The sequence below is a fragment of the Prenolepis imparis genome, unplaced genomic scaffold (genome assembly GCF_030444845.1).
Source record: "Prenolepis imparis isolate NDT839.2.m4 unplaced genomic scaffold, iyPreImpa1.0 SCAF_1, whole genome shotgun sequence".
Classification (NCBI taxonomy): domain Eukaryota; kingdom Metazoa; phylum Arthropoda; class Insecta; order Hymenoptera; family Formicidae; genus Prenolepis; species Prenolepis imparis.
Window position 1 is genome coordinate 1602585 of NW_028141159.1, and position 16446 is coordinate 1619030.

Consider the following 16446-nt stretch of genomic DNA (forward strand, 5'->3'; position numbering starts at 1 on the left):
TTTCGTCGATGAAACACGCGTCAGGTTTCTGAAGATCGATACACAAGGGTCTTTCGCCTCGTAAGGTTGTGGTAATCACGCTATCAAGATGTAATCTGCAAACACTTCTAGCTAGCGCGACCTTGAACAAGGTGCAATTATCTGTGACCGAAGTCCGAAAAGTCGTTTCGATTAGGTGACGCCTTCAACTTCGATCGTAACTTTATTTAGCGAGAATGTAAATATATATGAGGGGAATAGCGCGAACAAAAGAAAGAGCTTTATAAATTATTAGTCAGGAAAGAACCTGCTGTCTTATAAAAATAATTTACTAAACATAGTAATAAAATTTTTTTGCCAACTATTTTTTTTCGCGCTTTATCTCGAAATAGCATTATTAAAATTGCCTCTATAACTTTATAAAATATTTTAATATTATTTCAAAACACAATTATATGTATATTGTGGTTTCAACATCAGAAAATGAGAGTTAGACAATAGAATAAATTCGTTTTTCTTTTAACATTATATTATATATCTCCACATTCAATCTGAAATAAAATACTAGATTTGTCCCATTTTGAACATAACATAATGCTATATGATATATATTACACATAAATTATGACATATACTTACATATATGATATATGCGATTATATTACTAAAGCGCAAACCAAAGAGAAAAGAAAAAAATTGAAAGAAAATTGAAAGAAAGAAAAAATTAAAAGAAATACAAATATATTATAAAGAAAATTGTAGAGAAAAAAAAAGAAAAAAAGAATTGAAAAAAATACGGGAAATAGGGTCGAAAGCAATAGGCCTTCTAAAAGATTTACTGTTATTTACTTTTATTTCGCTATTCTTTATCAAGAACGATTGTCCTATTTTCCAGTTCAATAAATGTGTACTTACCGAATCTCATTCAATCATGTTCTGTCTCAATAGCCAACGTGCGTAACGTAAAAGTGTAGCCGCACCTATGAAATAGTACAGTGCTGTAACATGTAAGGCGAATTTTCATCGCAGAATTATACCTATATTTATCTATTTTTTAAACCAAGTTGGAGCCTTGTCCTCAGCATTTTTTACGAAAAATAAAAAAAAATAATTTATACACATATGTACAAACGATAAAATTTACGATAAATCGGAATACTTTAATTTTTCATTATTTATTTCTTAAGGCTCCTGGCTCCTTCCGACCATGTCGTGACGTCAGAGGCGAGAAAACACGCGCTAAAATTCTTAGATGCCATTTCGAAATAAAAAAATATTTCGATGAAACAGCACTTCAGATGGCTTTAGCACACTCTTAAAAAACCCCGAAAACTATCCTTTCCCCTTTATAATCAATCTCAACAGCTGTAAAATGTAATATTATGAACCCCAGTCCGTCTGGTCTTTGCACATATGCGCAGTCATTCCGCATGTCAAAGTCTGACATCTCGATCATTTTACAGATGTTGATTGATTATAAAGGGAAAAGGATAGTTTTCGGGGGGGTTTTTAAGAGTGTGCTAAAGCCATCTGAAGTGCTGTTTAATCGAAATATCTTTTCATTAAAAAATGGCATCTAAGAATTTTCAGCGTGTGCTTTCTCGCCTCTGACGTCACAATCCAATATGGCCGCGGTGAGCACCCAGGAGCCTTAATCTGTCTTACGACTTCGGAGGGCTTTCAGTTTCTACAGCTGTCCTTCTTGTGTATAAATATGTAAAGCTGGAGATATAAATTACATCTAATAAATAATTAATTAAATAATAAAATAATTCAAATAAATCAGACAAAACAAAAAACTAATAAAACAAATCATATAAACCAGCAGTGAATTTGACAACTTGGAATTGAATTGAATTGAATTGATTTTGATTTTTAATTGGGATTAATATTTGATCTGAATTTTGCTCTAAAATTTTTTTTTTAATTTTTGCTCCGGGAGATGCCCCTTGTTTGCTACGATCCTGACTCAAAGGCGAACGCAGAGTGCAGAGTGCAGCACGTGAACCAATGGGCGCGTACGTCAGAGCGTACGTGGGTGTGTTTACTCTCTACTCTACTGAATGAACTCGTCGTACGTTGAACGAACGCGATTTCGTTGTTGATACTTTCGGGAATCGCTCGAGATGAGATGAGCGTTCGCGTGTTCGGCGACTCGAAGGGAACCGTTCGCGCCTCGTCGACAGCGGAGGACGATCTGGCGAAGAGACGAACCTAACCTAATCTCCATTCGTATCTTCGTTGTCACCGCGTCTCCCGCGTTGAATCATCGTCGCGCATTCCGAACGAATAACTCATCTCGATATGCTACGATACGCGAGAGTGAGCAGCGATTGAGAATCTTGCTCGAGAAAGATTGAAACGAATGTCCAGGATGAGGGCGATCGCGCTCCTTTTATTTTTTATCTACGGTGTTTACTTCGCGTGCTCCGAAAAGTACGAAGGCTGTTTCCGCATTCACGACTTAGATCCCGAGTTGTCACCGGTACTCGAATACAGCGACGTATCCCAGTGTACGAACAAATGTCGTTCTCATTATTACATGTAAGTGCTCCTCGTGTAATGTCGCGACATGTATCGATATATGTATGTGGAACACTTTTCAAAACGCCTTATTTGTTTCATGTATGCACAGGTTTGCGGGATTGATGCATGGACAACAATGTTACTGCATCAGCAGATTCGGTCAGAACGGTCCGTCGAATGGCTGCAATCAGTGCAACAACGATCCTACCAATTATTGCGGCAGCTTGGAAGCTATGAGCGTTTATGCCACTGGTCAGCAAGGTATGGTTTCCAAATAACACAAATCGTCTACTTCCTAACTTCATATCATATTGTTATATAAAAGTACTATATCATATATTATATACTACTACCCTATATAGATAATGTAATGGATAAAATAATGATATTTATATCAACACACATGCTATAATGCAGCAACTAAAGTTTCTAAATATATATATTGAAAAGAAATATATTTAATTAAATATATATTTATTTTAGGGCCAAGTCCACCGAGGAGAATAGAAGTAACTCGGGACGATATAGACGCTCTTGTGATAACATGGCAGCCACCTGATATACCCAATGGAAACGTTACATTTTACACTGTCCGAGCTGTCGTCCTAAAAACGCACGCGAGTAATGTTTTACCGCCCGTTGAGAGTCAGATTCAGGGAGGTGTATCGAACAGCACGAGTCTGAGAGGTCTTCAACCAGGGACTAAGTACAACATATCTATCGTTGCCAGCAATGCACAGGGTCCTAGCGAACCAGCGTACGCCGTAGCGTGGACCTTGATAGGTCCTCCCGACAAACCAGTTACTCCCGAGGTGTTGGACCGCGGCGACAGCACCATATTTGTCATGCTTACCGAGGGTCACAGTGAATACGGACCGATCAGCGCGTACCAAGTGGTCGTTGTACAAACTGGGACTATACCTCCGGTTGGTCCCCACGTTGAGTACCTAAACTATGAGAGCGCATCGAAGCAGGGCTTAAATTACTACGTTACTGCGCAATTCGACCCATCGGACTTTCATAAATACAAGAGGTTCATCGTAGGAGACGGCAAGATGATCGGAGGCTACTACAACATTCCGTTGAAGAACTACTTCGTATCCGCGCAGGTCGGCCTGGTGGTGATCTCTCGAGTAGGAGAGGAGACGCAACGTTCCTATTCCGATCTGGCCAATAACATGTTCAATAGTAAAGAGACAACGACAGGGAGTCGAATGGATTCGACCGCTCTCGCGTTATGCATAGCGATCACGATCTTGAGTATACTGCTCGCCGTTGCGATATTATTGTACTTTGTATTGCGACGACGACACGAAAGGTTCAATATGCGGAAACTGCCGGAGCAGCAGGAGCTCACGTTGCAGGGTCCAGTCTATGAAGTGGATAACATGGGTTACATTCCGGAAGACATTCCCGAGAGAGTGAATTACTATCAAGAATTGAAGAAGAAAGTGTGGAGTATCCCGCGAAACGCTCTGTCCGTCGATAGCTTCGTCCTGCGCAGAGGTCGATTCGGCACTGTGCATACCGGAACCGTCTCGAAGGATGATGGATCCTCCAGTCCGGTCACGATTCACACCATAGTCGATGGCGCTCTGAAAGGATCCGACAAGAGGCATATGCTGAGAGAATTAGACGTATGCATTCGAACGGGTTCCATGAAGTATCTCGCGGGACTCGTAGGAACCTGCGAGACCTCCGATACGCTATACGTCGTGCTCGAATCATCACCGCACATCTTGAAGAGTCGTCTGCTAGGCGCGCGATCCGGGGACGCGTTTCCGACAGATCGAATATTGTCCATCTCGAGCTCGATAGCGGTCGCGTTGCAATATCTGGCGAATTATAAGATCGTTCATACGCATCTTTGCGCACGAAGCGTGGGACTGACGAATGACTGGACGCCTAAACTTATTGGTCACGGTATCGCCAAGTACGCTTTGGAAGACGTCAAGTATACTAGATGGACGGCGATCGAATGCTTCGATCATCAGAAGAAGCATCAGCCGGGTGTGATCTGGGCGTTCGGCGTACTTTTGTGGGAGATACTTAGCATGGGCGGTACTCCATACTCGAATTTAACGCTCGACAGCGAGGTGGAGGAGGCGGTTGCGAGAAGTGTACGCTTACCGCAATTGTTGGACGTCCCAGATCCGATTTACGAAGTCATGTCGTCTTGCTGGCGAGACGATCCCGAAGAGCGGCCAACATTCGACGAACTTACACGACTGGTAAGAAAATTTGCTTTTATATTATTTTAAATATTTTCAATAATATGTGTTTAATGCGTATTTTTAACAGAAATCAGCTGATTAAAGCGTTAATTTACTAATTAAATTTTAAAATAAAAATGTTATAGAAATTAAAAAAATAATGTTATAAATAATATGTTATAATGCTTTAAATTCGATTTATATTTTTTGACAGAAATCAGCTGATAACTGTCAAAAATATTAATCGAGTTAAAAGAACTATAACATATTATTTAAAACATATTATTATTTTAATTTTTAAAACATTATTTTAAAATTTAATTAGCAAATTAACTCTTTAATCAGCTGATTTTTGTCAAAAAATATTAATAAAGCGTTAATTTGCTAATTAAATTTTGAAATAATATATAAAAAAATTAAAATAGTAATATGTTGTAAATAATATGTTATAATATCTTATCATCGATTAATATTTTTTGACAGAAATCAGCTGATAACTGTCAAAAATATTAATCGAGTTTAAAAGTATTATAACATATTATTTAAAGCATATTATTTTAATCTTTATAACGTATTATTATTTTAAAATTTAATTAGCACATTTTTGCTTTACTATTATCATGATCCAATAAAAAACCGGAACTTGAAAGAGTTGTTAATCTGATAAACTATCTCGCGATTTTTATTGGCATCTCGTAATTAAATAATTCGCGTCAATAGATAGCCAATAATCGTAATCAATCAATTCTTATAGTACAATAGAAAATCATTGCAGGATATATTAATTATAATCCGCGTGACACGTCTCACGATATATCGATGACATCCCGAATTTTCTTACATAAATAAGCCGCGCGAAATCATTGAGAAATGGCTAGTATCGCTCAATTCTCTATTCAATGAAAGAAGAGAGAGATATTCATTGACTCGCGAAATATCTCGCATCCTTCTCCATTTCTTTTCGCGTCCTTTTCTTTCGAAACCTAGCATCTCGCATCCTTCTCTATTCCTCGTCGCGTCCTTCTCTCTCTCGCGTTATCTCCAATTCCTTCACGCTCGAGTGAGCACGGCTCGGAAACTCGAAACGCGCATTCGAAACTCGATACGCAGATAAAAACTGAGGCAAAAAATATATTCTTCGACGACCTTCAATTGTTTCGACGTCGCGCATACCTATGTATGTACGTGATTCATGTCTCCATTTACTCTCTCTCTTACACAAACATCTTTCTTTCATACATTTTAGTCATCTATACTCGTGATTGCATTCGTCAGTGTAGTTTCGAACGTTCTTTACGAAATTCAGTTCATTCAAGGCGCACTTTGACAACGATTTCTGAATTATCGCGGTTTCTTGTACCATTATTAAATATCAGAACGATGAATCTTAATGAATGTTCAATATATTTACTGAAAAAATCAATCAGTTTGTTCAAAATAAAATAATGTTTTATTTAAATGATATGTTATAATGATATGTTATAATACTCTAAACTCTAAACTAATATTTTGACAGTTATCAGCTAATTTCTGTCAAAAAATATTAAACGAGGATAAGGTATTATTACATATTATTTTAAACAATTTTTTATAATATTATTTGTAAATTTAATTAGCTGCTTTATTAATATTTTTTAACAGAAATCAGCTGATTTCTGTTAAAAAATATTAATCGAGGATAAAAAGTATAACTTATTTTATTTACAACATATTACTATTTTAATTTTTATAACATTATTTTAAAATTTAATTAGCAAATTAACGCTTTAATCAGCTGATTTCTGTCAAAAAATATTAATCGAGTTCAAACAAACTTTATACTATTTTTTTAAAAATATTCTTTTTAATATAAAATGAAAGAATGGTGCGCGCGTAGCGCGTGCGTGTGTGTTGTTTTAGTATAATAATAAAAAATTATTTATATAATTTATATAGGTATAAAAATATAAAATATTTATTAAAACTAAAATATCTGTTTCCCATGTATAGGATACTTTAACTATGTGTCCCATCACCGCAATCACGGAGCCTTACTTACCGGAATTGGAATTGAATTAATGTATGTAATATGTAATTTTGATTTACATATTTTTATGTACGTATCTTATTACGTATATCTTCATTTAACGATAATATCGAATTTCAATTTGTAAATATTGTATTGACAAGAGAATCTCATAGGTTTATCATTATGCGTGTATATACATATATACACGTTACATATTAGACTTTTCGCATAGCATATCTATATTTTACCTTTGATATATCCTCAATTTAAATGTTATATTATATAAATGTAAGGTAAATCTTATGCAGTATTGACAATTTCCGTCCATGTTTAGCATAAAATAGAGATTAATATGTAATTGATGAATAAGAAAGATAAGGTAGTTATAATGATTGACATAAACATAAAATATGCACATCATGTTTTATTTAAATATAGTGTAGAAAATATAGTTTTATATTTTTGCACTTTTTTATTTTTACATTTTCTTTATATTTTTATTTCTTTATTTTTAATCGTAGATATCAATTTTATATCTGAGTCAACTTATTGATTTTATTAGAATCAAATATATATATATTTTTTTTTGGTTTTTTATGATGTGTACAATTAATCAATTAATGTACTTAAGCGATAATATACTCTCATTCTCTTCAAGTACAAATATATTATTACCAAATTAATGTGCATTAATGTAAATATTGTTAAATAAATAATCAGCAAAACCAAAATTGCCATGAAGAATAATTTTGATCGTAATCTGAAGATGTAGGTATGCGTAATCTTTTAAAAATATTAGAATATGGAAATATTCTTTTTTAAATCTATTTGTCATGAATCTTTTATACGTATAGGAGATTTATCGCGCGTACTCTTGTTTTAAGTCGCAATATAGATTTTTTAGTGTATATTTTAATTTGCCAATGTTGTTACTATGTGCATTTATATTTTTTATTATATACTTTTCAACTTTTTAAATAAAATTATATGTATATTTTGTATTATGCAAAAAAAAGTGTCATTTTATATTGTAACATGGCGATGCAGTGCGTCTATGTATGTATGTAAGGCAAGAAATAAGATTTTTTTCTATATACTTTCCTCTACGTTAATTTTACATTTCTTATTCCCTTGATTACCTACAAGAAAAAAAAGAAAGAAAAAAAAAACATATTTGACTTGTCAAATAAAAATCTTATTTACTCGCTAATGCTTATTCTATATGAAATCATGAACGCAAACTTTTGTGCATCGGCAGTTCTTAGCTTCTTCTAAGTATTTTTTACAGTTATAGTCTATAAAATAATTTTTACGTTACTTTTTTTAAACATTTTCTATAAAAAATAAGCAAAATGATATTATGCATCAACTTTTAACTTGTTACTATCTTTATCCACGATTCGATCGATCATCTCTCGAAGCGAACGATATTCTTATGTCGTATGAGGTGACGAGACTTTGCTCGAGTGAGAATGTCCTGGTTTAGGACCGATCGTGGGTGTTCTACTTGAGCCTGGGCACAGGATCTGTTTGTAAGCTTCCCTGTACAGTTTGTTGGTACCGGCGTAGATGAAAGGATTTATTACCGCCGAGGCCCAAGCGAGCACGGACGCTATTACGTGGAACACCGGGGCCTGCATAGTCTCGTCGATCACGTTCGTCATCATCAACGGCATGAAGCACAGCAGGAAGAAGATAAATATGCTGAGCATGAGTCTGGTCACCCTGGAATCCTCCCTTCGTTGAAACCCATTGCCTTGTCTACCGACGCGTCTTTCCGCTGCGTGTGCCTCGAGATTTTTCCGACTTCTCCGGACGCGCCAATATATGCAGAAGTATGAGACACTGATCACCACGCATGGTACAACGAAGCCTAGTACGAACAGAAATTTCTTCGGGCTGGAACCGTTTTTCTTCAATATGGTGCACGAGAAGGAAGCTGGATCCAGTCCTAGAGTGCCCCAGATCCCCAACAAGGGTGGCAGGAGCATCAGGAAGCTCAGAGTCCATATGGCTATTATCATCAGCGTTATGCCGCGACTGGTATATATTTGGCTGTAGATGCTCGGTTGTGAGATCAATATGTATCTAGAGAAGAATCAAGAGTCAGTCACACATGTGTCATTGCTAACGCAAAATGTTTAAGGTACATTTTTTAAATATATTGCAATTGATATGTTTTTTCCACATATGATATATATTTTTAAAAAATTATAAAATTGTATCAAGATATATTTCTTATATTGAAGAGTCTAAGTTCTTCGAGGAATTTGCCTGGAACTTACCTGTTAATAGTAATGGCTACCATACTGAGTAAAGACACGGCGACGTTCCCGTAGAAAAATAAGGGAAATATCTTGCACAGAGCCCCGCCTAGGATCCATGCTTCGTTCAAATATCTGCTGGCAGTTAGAGGCAAGTTAACCGCCGAGAAGATCAAGTCGGAGATGCTGAGGCATATCACAAACGCCGTGGTGGCATGTCGTCTCAATCTGGTGAACTTTAATAATGCAATTACCGTCACTAGATTACCTGGAATGAAAATATCTCCGTCTCAGAGGTTGTTGTCAAAGATTTAAATCTCCAGAGTTGTCGCAGGTGAGTAAAAAGAATTCTAAAGCACATTTGGACACATTTTTTCATTAAGGATGTTACCTAACACTCCGATAATGCTGAATATTATAGCGCAAGTAGCGGCAAAGATAGTCACAGATCGCTCGAATGGCTTGTATTCTGCAGTAATATGAAATTTTTCAGCAAAGATCGTATTATTTGTTGCAAAGTGCTCCATTTTTTATCGAATTTGCAGGAAGCGATCCTTCTTTCCTCGCATTCTTCGAAAAGTCAATGCTCACGTGCTGTAAGAAAAAAAAACATTTTTACGAAAAAATTTATTTTACTTTGTGATATCTTAATTTTGAGGGATTTTCTTTCTTGAGCCTTAATTTAAAAAATTTTTCTAATTTATGAAAATTAAAATGGATAGACAATATTAGAGGAAAGAATAGAAAAATAAATCAGAATAAAATATATTTTAAATCGAGTTGCTCATATTTTAAAGAATGTAATATTTAAAGCAGATTTGTATCTTTTAACTCGTCTATCTCTTGCAGGATAGAGTGTCATAATTGATCCAACGACTCTTTCTCTCTCTTTTACGCATTCATTCATGTTCATTTACGCGACGCATATTTCTCTTTTCATTCATCAATTGCTTCTGTCTATTTTTCTGGCTAATTCTCACTTTTCTCGCAACTCTGACGCTCCTCTTGGAAAAACGATTTGTGAGAAGAAGAGAGGCAAGAAAGAGCTCACATAACATACATACACAAACACACATCCCTTCAAGACGTATATTCAGAATCGTGGCTCTTATCGTGCGTGCCGCATCAATTCATTTCCATATCTTTTCTCGCGTTACTCCATTCTTTCATTAAAACCACACGTTAGTCACGCCGATAAATTTTTGTAACCTTCTCGGAATACTGATCCCCTTGTCTAACCGGCAACCTGAACTTTGATCTCCGATGAAAAGAGCTCATTGAATCATTTTACGTCGTTACATCGTAGTTATTATATGTTACTCGAGAGGTATTGATGGTGAGGTATGAGATATGACGTTCAATTAAATCACACACTATTTCTAAACTGTCTAATTCGTCGCAAATATCTTCTCTCTACCTTGTGATCGATTTTTGATCGCTTTAGTTAATTTTTTTTCGGACCAAAGTCGTTTTTCTCGTGAACTGAACACGTATTTTTCATTTGCTATCCATGTTGGCGATCGTTTCTTCCACGCAGAGATGGATGATTGATTGATTTCTTGTAAACGCGCCGTCACTGAATCCGAAGACTGTTGTCATGTTCTTATTTACCTTTTTTTGTTTTAATTTTAATTTTAAAATCTTGCGTCCCTTCACTGTTTCGATCTGTTTATCAACTAGTATAGTGAGTCACTATCACGGTCAACGCTTGAATTTATTCCAGCAGACGCTTGTCTACAGACTGACGAACTCTGCTGACTCGTGTACCCTTTACGAGAACACCACAAGTCTCCTTATCTAACTCACTCGATTTAACTTCTCCCCTTCTTCTTCTTCTTCTTCTTCCTCTTCTTCGTCTTTTTATCCGCTTTCTTCAGTTCTTCGCGCCTAATTTCGTCCATTACTCCGATTTCGATTTCGGATTCTTTCGATTAAAGTTGTTAAAATATTTAAAATCCTTTGCTATTTATGTAATGAACTGTCTATTGATAATGCTAGTCTAAAATTATATTCATATTTATAAATTCATATCAAATCACGTGCTGCTAGACACTAAATTTGTAATGCGAGCTATGTATATGTAATTAATGTAATCGTATATTGTGTCTACAGTAACCTTTGATCAATTAATCATTGATTGTTGTTTTGTGTCTCGACATCGATCTATTCTGACAAAATCTCATCATATAGTTTTTTGAAAAACGTACATGATTGATTCTAGTCAGAAAATGTATATGAAAGATGTTAAAAAGAATTATTTTTTAAAGAACTGCTAAGTAAATTAATTCTGAGACTGGATGGAAAAAACACAAAAAAGATATATAAAATTAAATTTATATTAAAATTAGTATAATGGCAATAATTTTAATTTTAATAATTCAACTTTTTGATTTACTATAAATAATCTTGAATAATTGAATAATAATATGAATAATATAATAATCTTAAATGAAAAATATTGTTTAAATCATTTTTGTTTAAATAATCTAATTTCTTTTGCAGTACAGAGAAATTAAAAATATATTTCATATCAATTATTCAATATTTGTAGGATCGAGATAGTTTATAAAAATATTCTGCAGTTTTAATCTGAATCGATTGATTTAATTCGTATATATACATATGTATGAAATTATGAAAATTTTATTGTAAATTTCTCTGTTTTTTTTCGTTCTCTGATGTATCAAGCTTACAAAGGCTATTTTTGAATTCTAAACTTCAACGATATAATATATACTTTATATATCGTCTTGATTTTTTTGGCTCATTCCATTTGTCGCATTTTTATTTTATTTTATTTTTATCCATTTCGTTGTTTGCTCTTGCACGATCGAAAGTTCATCCGACTAATTCAGGCCGCACCTCACTTCTTTTCGTGTAGAAAGTCGCATTGTCAAAAAGGCGAAATCGATGAAGATGGATCGTTGAATCGTATATCATATTTTATCACGCGCGTTAATTAAGGATGGAAATAGAAAAACTTTGGATATTGCGGTACAAAGAATAAAAAGATCAGTCATAGAATCTGTCCTTGATATATCATTCGACGATAAACACTCACTTTATTTTTCGGTATGTTTAATTGTAATATTATTGAAGTATGTTTATATATTTTTTTTATGTTCACCTTCGATTTTATCACTTCACTTCACTCAAGTCGTAGACACATCGAATACACACGTATATAAGATATAATATATTTGATAATTAAATAATATATAAGAAATAATATATAATAATTGTATAATTTTAAGTGTTTTGTTTCTCAATGTATAATTGTTACCTGTAATAATTTTCCTCGAGCGTAATATGGATAACTAAATTATGTAAGGTCGTTTTTCTTCAGGAAAAAATGTTTCGCGTATTAATTCATCAATGAAGTTAATTCATGTAAATTCGATGCACGTGTTTCGCGCACCTACACCTTCCTGGAACACGTGATAAACAAAATACCCGCATGTGAATTACTGCAGAGGCGGCACGTGTCTCATTTACTCGAGCGGATTCATCGTTTTTTTTATAGTGTTTGGAAGCTCATATAAACGTCCAAGATATATATACACTGCTGTCTACAAAGGTATTCTAATTACTTATTTCACTTCGGACAAACATCGAATCACAAGTTGCCTTCAGTTCACACGCGGAAGAATCGTTGCGATGATAAATACGACAACCGGCTGACTAGCCTAGGCTGTTTCCAGATTCTCAAACGATCGACGAACGCGAATGTGACCTTACGTCCGTAGGCAGCAGCTGTCAACGGCCACAAAGGGCCGCCGAACACAATCGGAGGGAGTGGCCCTCAACAAATAAACTCACCCTGCTTGCCTTCTTTCATCCCCTCTGCGGCGCGTATACCGACCATCGACCGACTATCGAGCTCTTCTTCGGCTGATTAAAGGTAGGTTGGGACCCTGCGGGACCTAGTGACGACAGAGAAAGGGAAACGTCGCAAGGAAACTCGATATCACGCACCGAGCCGTCAGAAAGTGATACGAACGAGATTTTGTTCCTCTCTTTTTGCTTCCTCTCATAGAGGAAGCTTTGTTTTTGTGAAAAAATTTTTTTTCGGATTTCTATGCCAATGTGTTTAAAATGTTCCAAAACATCGAAAAATCACATTTTTACAAAATGTCTGTATGTATGTATGTATCCATCTACGGATTTTTCAAACGTCCATAACTCAAGAACTGCTTGAGCTACAGCGCTTTAATTTTGCACACAAGTAAAGTAGTACAACACTTTTATTTACTGTAATTTTTAGAAAAATTCATAAAGTGTTTTAGATTTTAATCCAATTTTAATTTTTTTTAAAAATGGCGTGATTTCTCTAACTTCCGTAAATTTTGAGATATCGGGTTAAATTTTTTTATACAAATAGATTATCATTAAAGGTTGGTTGGTATTGAATTTGGCTTGAATCGGCTAAGTGGTTCTTTTTTTATAAAATTTTGAATTTTTTAAAAAAAGGGCGTGATTGCTCTAATTTCCGTAAATTTTGAGATATCGGTTTAAATTTTTTTACATGAATAGATTATCATTAAAAGTTGGTTGGTATTGAATTTGACGAAAATCGGTAAAGGGATTTATTTTTTATGAAATTTTAAATTTTTCAAAAAATGAAAATTTTACGAAAGAAACATACGAAAGGAACATACAAAAGGAAGTACATACATACATACATACATACACACATATATATACGTGACAAAAAATGTTATTTTATATGAAACAAGTGTGCAAATTGGAAACTTGCACATTGCTTCCTCACCATTCTATTTCGCTCTTTTTTCTCTCTTTCTCTGTCTCTCGCAGCGTGAAACTTATCCATTCTGTATGAAGACGAAAATTTAAAACTCTTGAATTTTTTCTATTAAATTGATAATTAATATTTAAATTGAATTTATTGTTAGAACAGAAAAAAGGACGCGGAATATGTAGAGTCATCGGGAATTTAAAGAGATATTTTATTTTAAATGGTTCGTGGGATATGTTAGTATAAAATCTAATGTCACATTTAAACGCGTGTTATATAATAAATCAATTAGAATTATTTTTAAGATGTATCTTCTGTTATTTACCAGCTGTGCGAAATTTTCTTCACAAAGACCGGAGAAGATTTTGCATGATGAGCGTCAGTTTCTATTACCGAATTGTCGAATTCTATCATGGCTCACTGAATTAGAAATGTTTTGTGGGAACAAAGATATTCTTCAGTCGATGCATCGCTGCGATGTCAATAATGGAAAATAAATACTCGAAGGTCGGCGTAATCAAACTGTACACACGCAATAGATCAATTGATACATCGACGTTGGTTATCATCTTGAAGATTATAGTTACCACATCTCGAGGTTTCACAATTGATGTCATGTATGTCAGCTTTTAAACATTCGTGATTAAAAATGATGAAACGTATGACTATTACGTGAGATGTATAATGAAATTTTTTGCTACTCTATGTAAAATCTACTCGGATAATGTATCATAATTTATTCGCCATATGTACTAGTGCATCATCAGTCACTCTGATAGTATCGCGTGTTCTGATTTCAGTTCTCAGTGCCGGGTCAATCGGATAATCGTGTAAAGCACTGTCAAATTTTTGGCCACAAAACAACGAAGAATAATTCTTTTTAATAACTCGTTGAATGCTCTGCAAGAATTTAATGAAGAAACATTTATTACACATCATGATATTTTTTAAAATCCCTCTGCAAATAAAAAAACCTGCTAAAAAAGCATTGTTATAACAAAAAAAAAAAAAAAAAGAAATTATAATACGTATATCACATTAGTTACTTGAATTAGCATTGTTTCTGTTAATCGTTGATTTTATGGAAAATTGGAATATATTTAATAGATAATGAATATTTTTTCGTTATGCATTTTTATGTCTAACTTTTTGTTATAATTTTATTCATCAAAGAATTAATATAAAATTAAGTTGAGTTTTTTGTGAAGGAAAATCGAGGGTAATCTTTCTTGCAATTATAACTTAATTTTGAAACATTTCCGCGTTTCATTTCCTTCATCTCTATGGAGAACCACTGATTCGGGTACTGAATGAACCCATTGTGCGCGGACTGCTCTGAACACATACGCCATTTGAATTGAACAGTGCGCTATTCACGAAATATTCGAACGTGTGCGTAGGCTCTCCTTTGAAAGGGAAAAAGGGCGACTTTAAGGAACGGTCCGAAATGACAAATAGAGCATTCTTCATGCATTACTAGGACTGAGAAAGCTGACTGCTACCCGAACTGGTTCCAAACTCCTTCGAAATCGGAATGGAAGCATTTCGATGCTGCGATGACATTCGATGAGGGAGAATATGATCGCGCATATGGCTCTGACATGTAACCAGACTCTATAATAATAAACGATAAAACCTATTTCTAGGTCCGATGAACCGAATAAATTAAAAGAGAAGATGAGAAAGATGTTGAGAAAGATTAGAGAAACATAACGTCGTGACTTCATATAGTCACATCAGCTGTTGCTGTTTGACAGATGTCATTAAGCAGTCGCGCTACTTTTAAAGTACTTACATTATATTTAACAGGAAAAATATACAACAGGAAGTATTTTATCATTAATGATATGACGTTTCCAACAATTTCCTTGCGTGATACCACAATAAGTCGCAAGGACGAAGATAAGTGATTATCTTAAATTGCACAGATCTTTAATGTATAATAGCGCGTAATGGAGAAACTTATTTATATTAATACAATAAAATATAATAACCTACATAATTAAAGCATTAATCTATAGATTCGTCGAGATTGCAATTGTTTCTCTTTTTCTTCTAGCAACTCTCTTTAAGTTCTCTAATATTACAGTATTGTAAAATATAATATTATGCGTAATATGTCATTAATTATAATTCCTTTTGGTTTAATTATAACACTGTTTCGCTCGTTTAAGAGAAATTCTTGACGATATTTGATATAATGTACAACAAGGTTCAATCTTGTGTAATGACGAACGAATCCTGTTCTTTTTTTTTGTTTTCGCCTTTTATATCACCAAGATAATGATTTTTTTCTGTGTTATGCGAATCATGTTGCGCTAAAATTTTGTAATTACGAATATGTTTCTTATGATGCATGTGATAATAGAACATTAATACATATAGTCATAAAGTATATGATAATAAGCGAGTTATTGACTTTAAAACTTAATTTCTTATTTATTTTAAGTAAAGATAATGAAAAACATTAGATAATATTTTTATTGAATTATTCACAAGTTTAACTCGATCCATTTCCAATAAAGCTGAACGTTGCTTTGAAATGTTAAGAATAGAAATCTATCGCATATTTATTAATTTTGTTATTTTGAACTTTGCTTTCATTATGAACGACTTATATTCAAATCATGTGTGACATAAGTTTCTATCTAATCACACATGTATTTTTTTTAATCAAACGATTCGATTTAGATAGACTTA

The 16446-nt window shown here is 34.1% G+C and overlaps 2 protein-coding genes and 1 long non-coding RNA gene across 8 annotated transcripts; 2 read left to right on the forward strand and 1 right to left on the reverse strand.

Annotated features, from left to right (window-relative positions):
- The first annotated feature begins 1960 nt into the window (after positions 1-1960).
- Positions 1961-7822, forward strand: LOC145941429 (putative inactive tyrosine-protein kinase Wsck). The gene is made up of 4 exons (XM_083047546.1): positions 1961-2523; positions 2615-2766; positions 2989-4736; positions 6708-7822. Exons 1-4 carry the CDS (start codon positions 2345-2347, stop codon positions 6774-6776), a joined length of 2148 nt encoding a protein of 715 aa, XP_082903672.1. The 5' UTR covers positions 1961-2344; the 3' UTR covers positions 6777-7822.
- On the reverse strand, positions 7822-12898 carry Tre1 (Trapped in endoderm 1). 6 transcript variants are annotated; one of them, XM_083047552.1, is made up of 4 exons: positions 12810-12898; positions 9382-9584; positions 9012-9258; positions 7822-8814 (listed from the first exon to the last, which is right to left on the reverse strand). In XM_083047552.1, exons 2-4 carry the CDS (start codon positions 9515-9517, stop codon positions 8160-8162), a joined length of 1038 nt encoding a protein of 345 aa, XP_082903678.1. In that variant the 5' UTR covers positions 9518-9584; positions 12810-12898; the 3' UTR covers positions 7822-8159. The 6 variants fall into 6 exon arrangements, with proteins under 6 accessions (XP_082903678.1, XP_082903689.1, XP_082903684.1 ...); XM_083047563.1 differs by lacking the exon at positions 12810-12898 and adding an exon at positions 12274-12396; XM_083047558.1 differs by lacking the exon at positions 12810-12898 and adding an exon at positions 10602-11041.
- On the forward strand, positions 12772-16214 carry LOC145941461 (uncharacterized). Its single transcript, XR_014426175.1, has 3 exons — positions 12772-12891; positions 14075-14363; positions 14547-16214. It is a non-coding gene; the product is annotated as an uncharacterized LOC145941461 (long non-coding RNA).
- The last annotated feature ends 232 nt before the right edge of the window (positions 16215-16446 follow it).

Excerpts from the sequence above, each read along its gene's own strand:
- LOC145941429 (XM_083047546.1), top strand. The coding sequence starts at position 2,345 with ATGTCCAGGATGAGGGCGATCGCGCTCCTTTTATTTTTTATCTACGGT. Across the intron at positions 2,524-2,614 it reads TGTCGTTCTCATTATTACAT|GTTTGCGGGATTGATGCATG; the intron begins GTAAGTGCTCCT and ends ATGTATGCACAG. Across the intron at positions 2,767-2,988 it reads TTATGCCACTGGTCAGCAAG|GGCCAAGTCCACCGAGGAGA; the intron begins GTATGGTTTCCA and ends TATTTATTTTAG.
- Tre1 (XM_083047552.1), bottom strand. The coding sequence starts at position 9,517 with ATGGAGCACTTTGCAACAAATAATACGATCTTTGCTGAAAAATTTCAT. Across the intron at positions 9,259-9,381 it reads CAGCATTATCGGAGTGTTAG|GTAATCTAGTGACGGTAATT; the intron begins GTAACATCCTTA and ends TTTTCATTCCAG. Across the intron at positions 8,815-9,011 it reads GTAGCCATTACTATTAACAG|ATACATATTGATCTCACAAC; the intron begins GTAAGTTCCAGG and ends ATTCTTCTCTAG.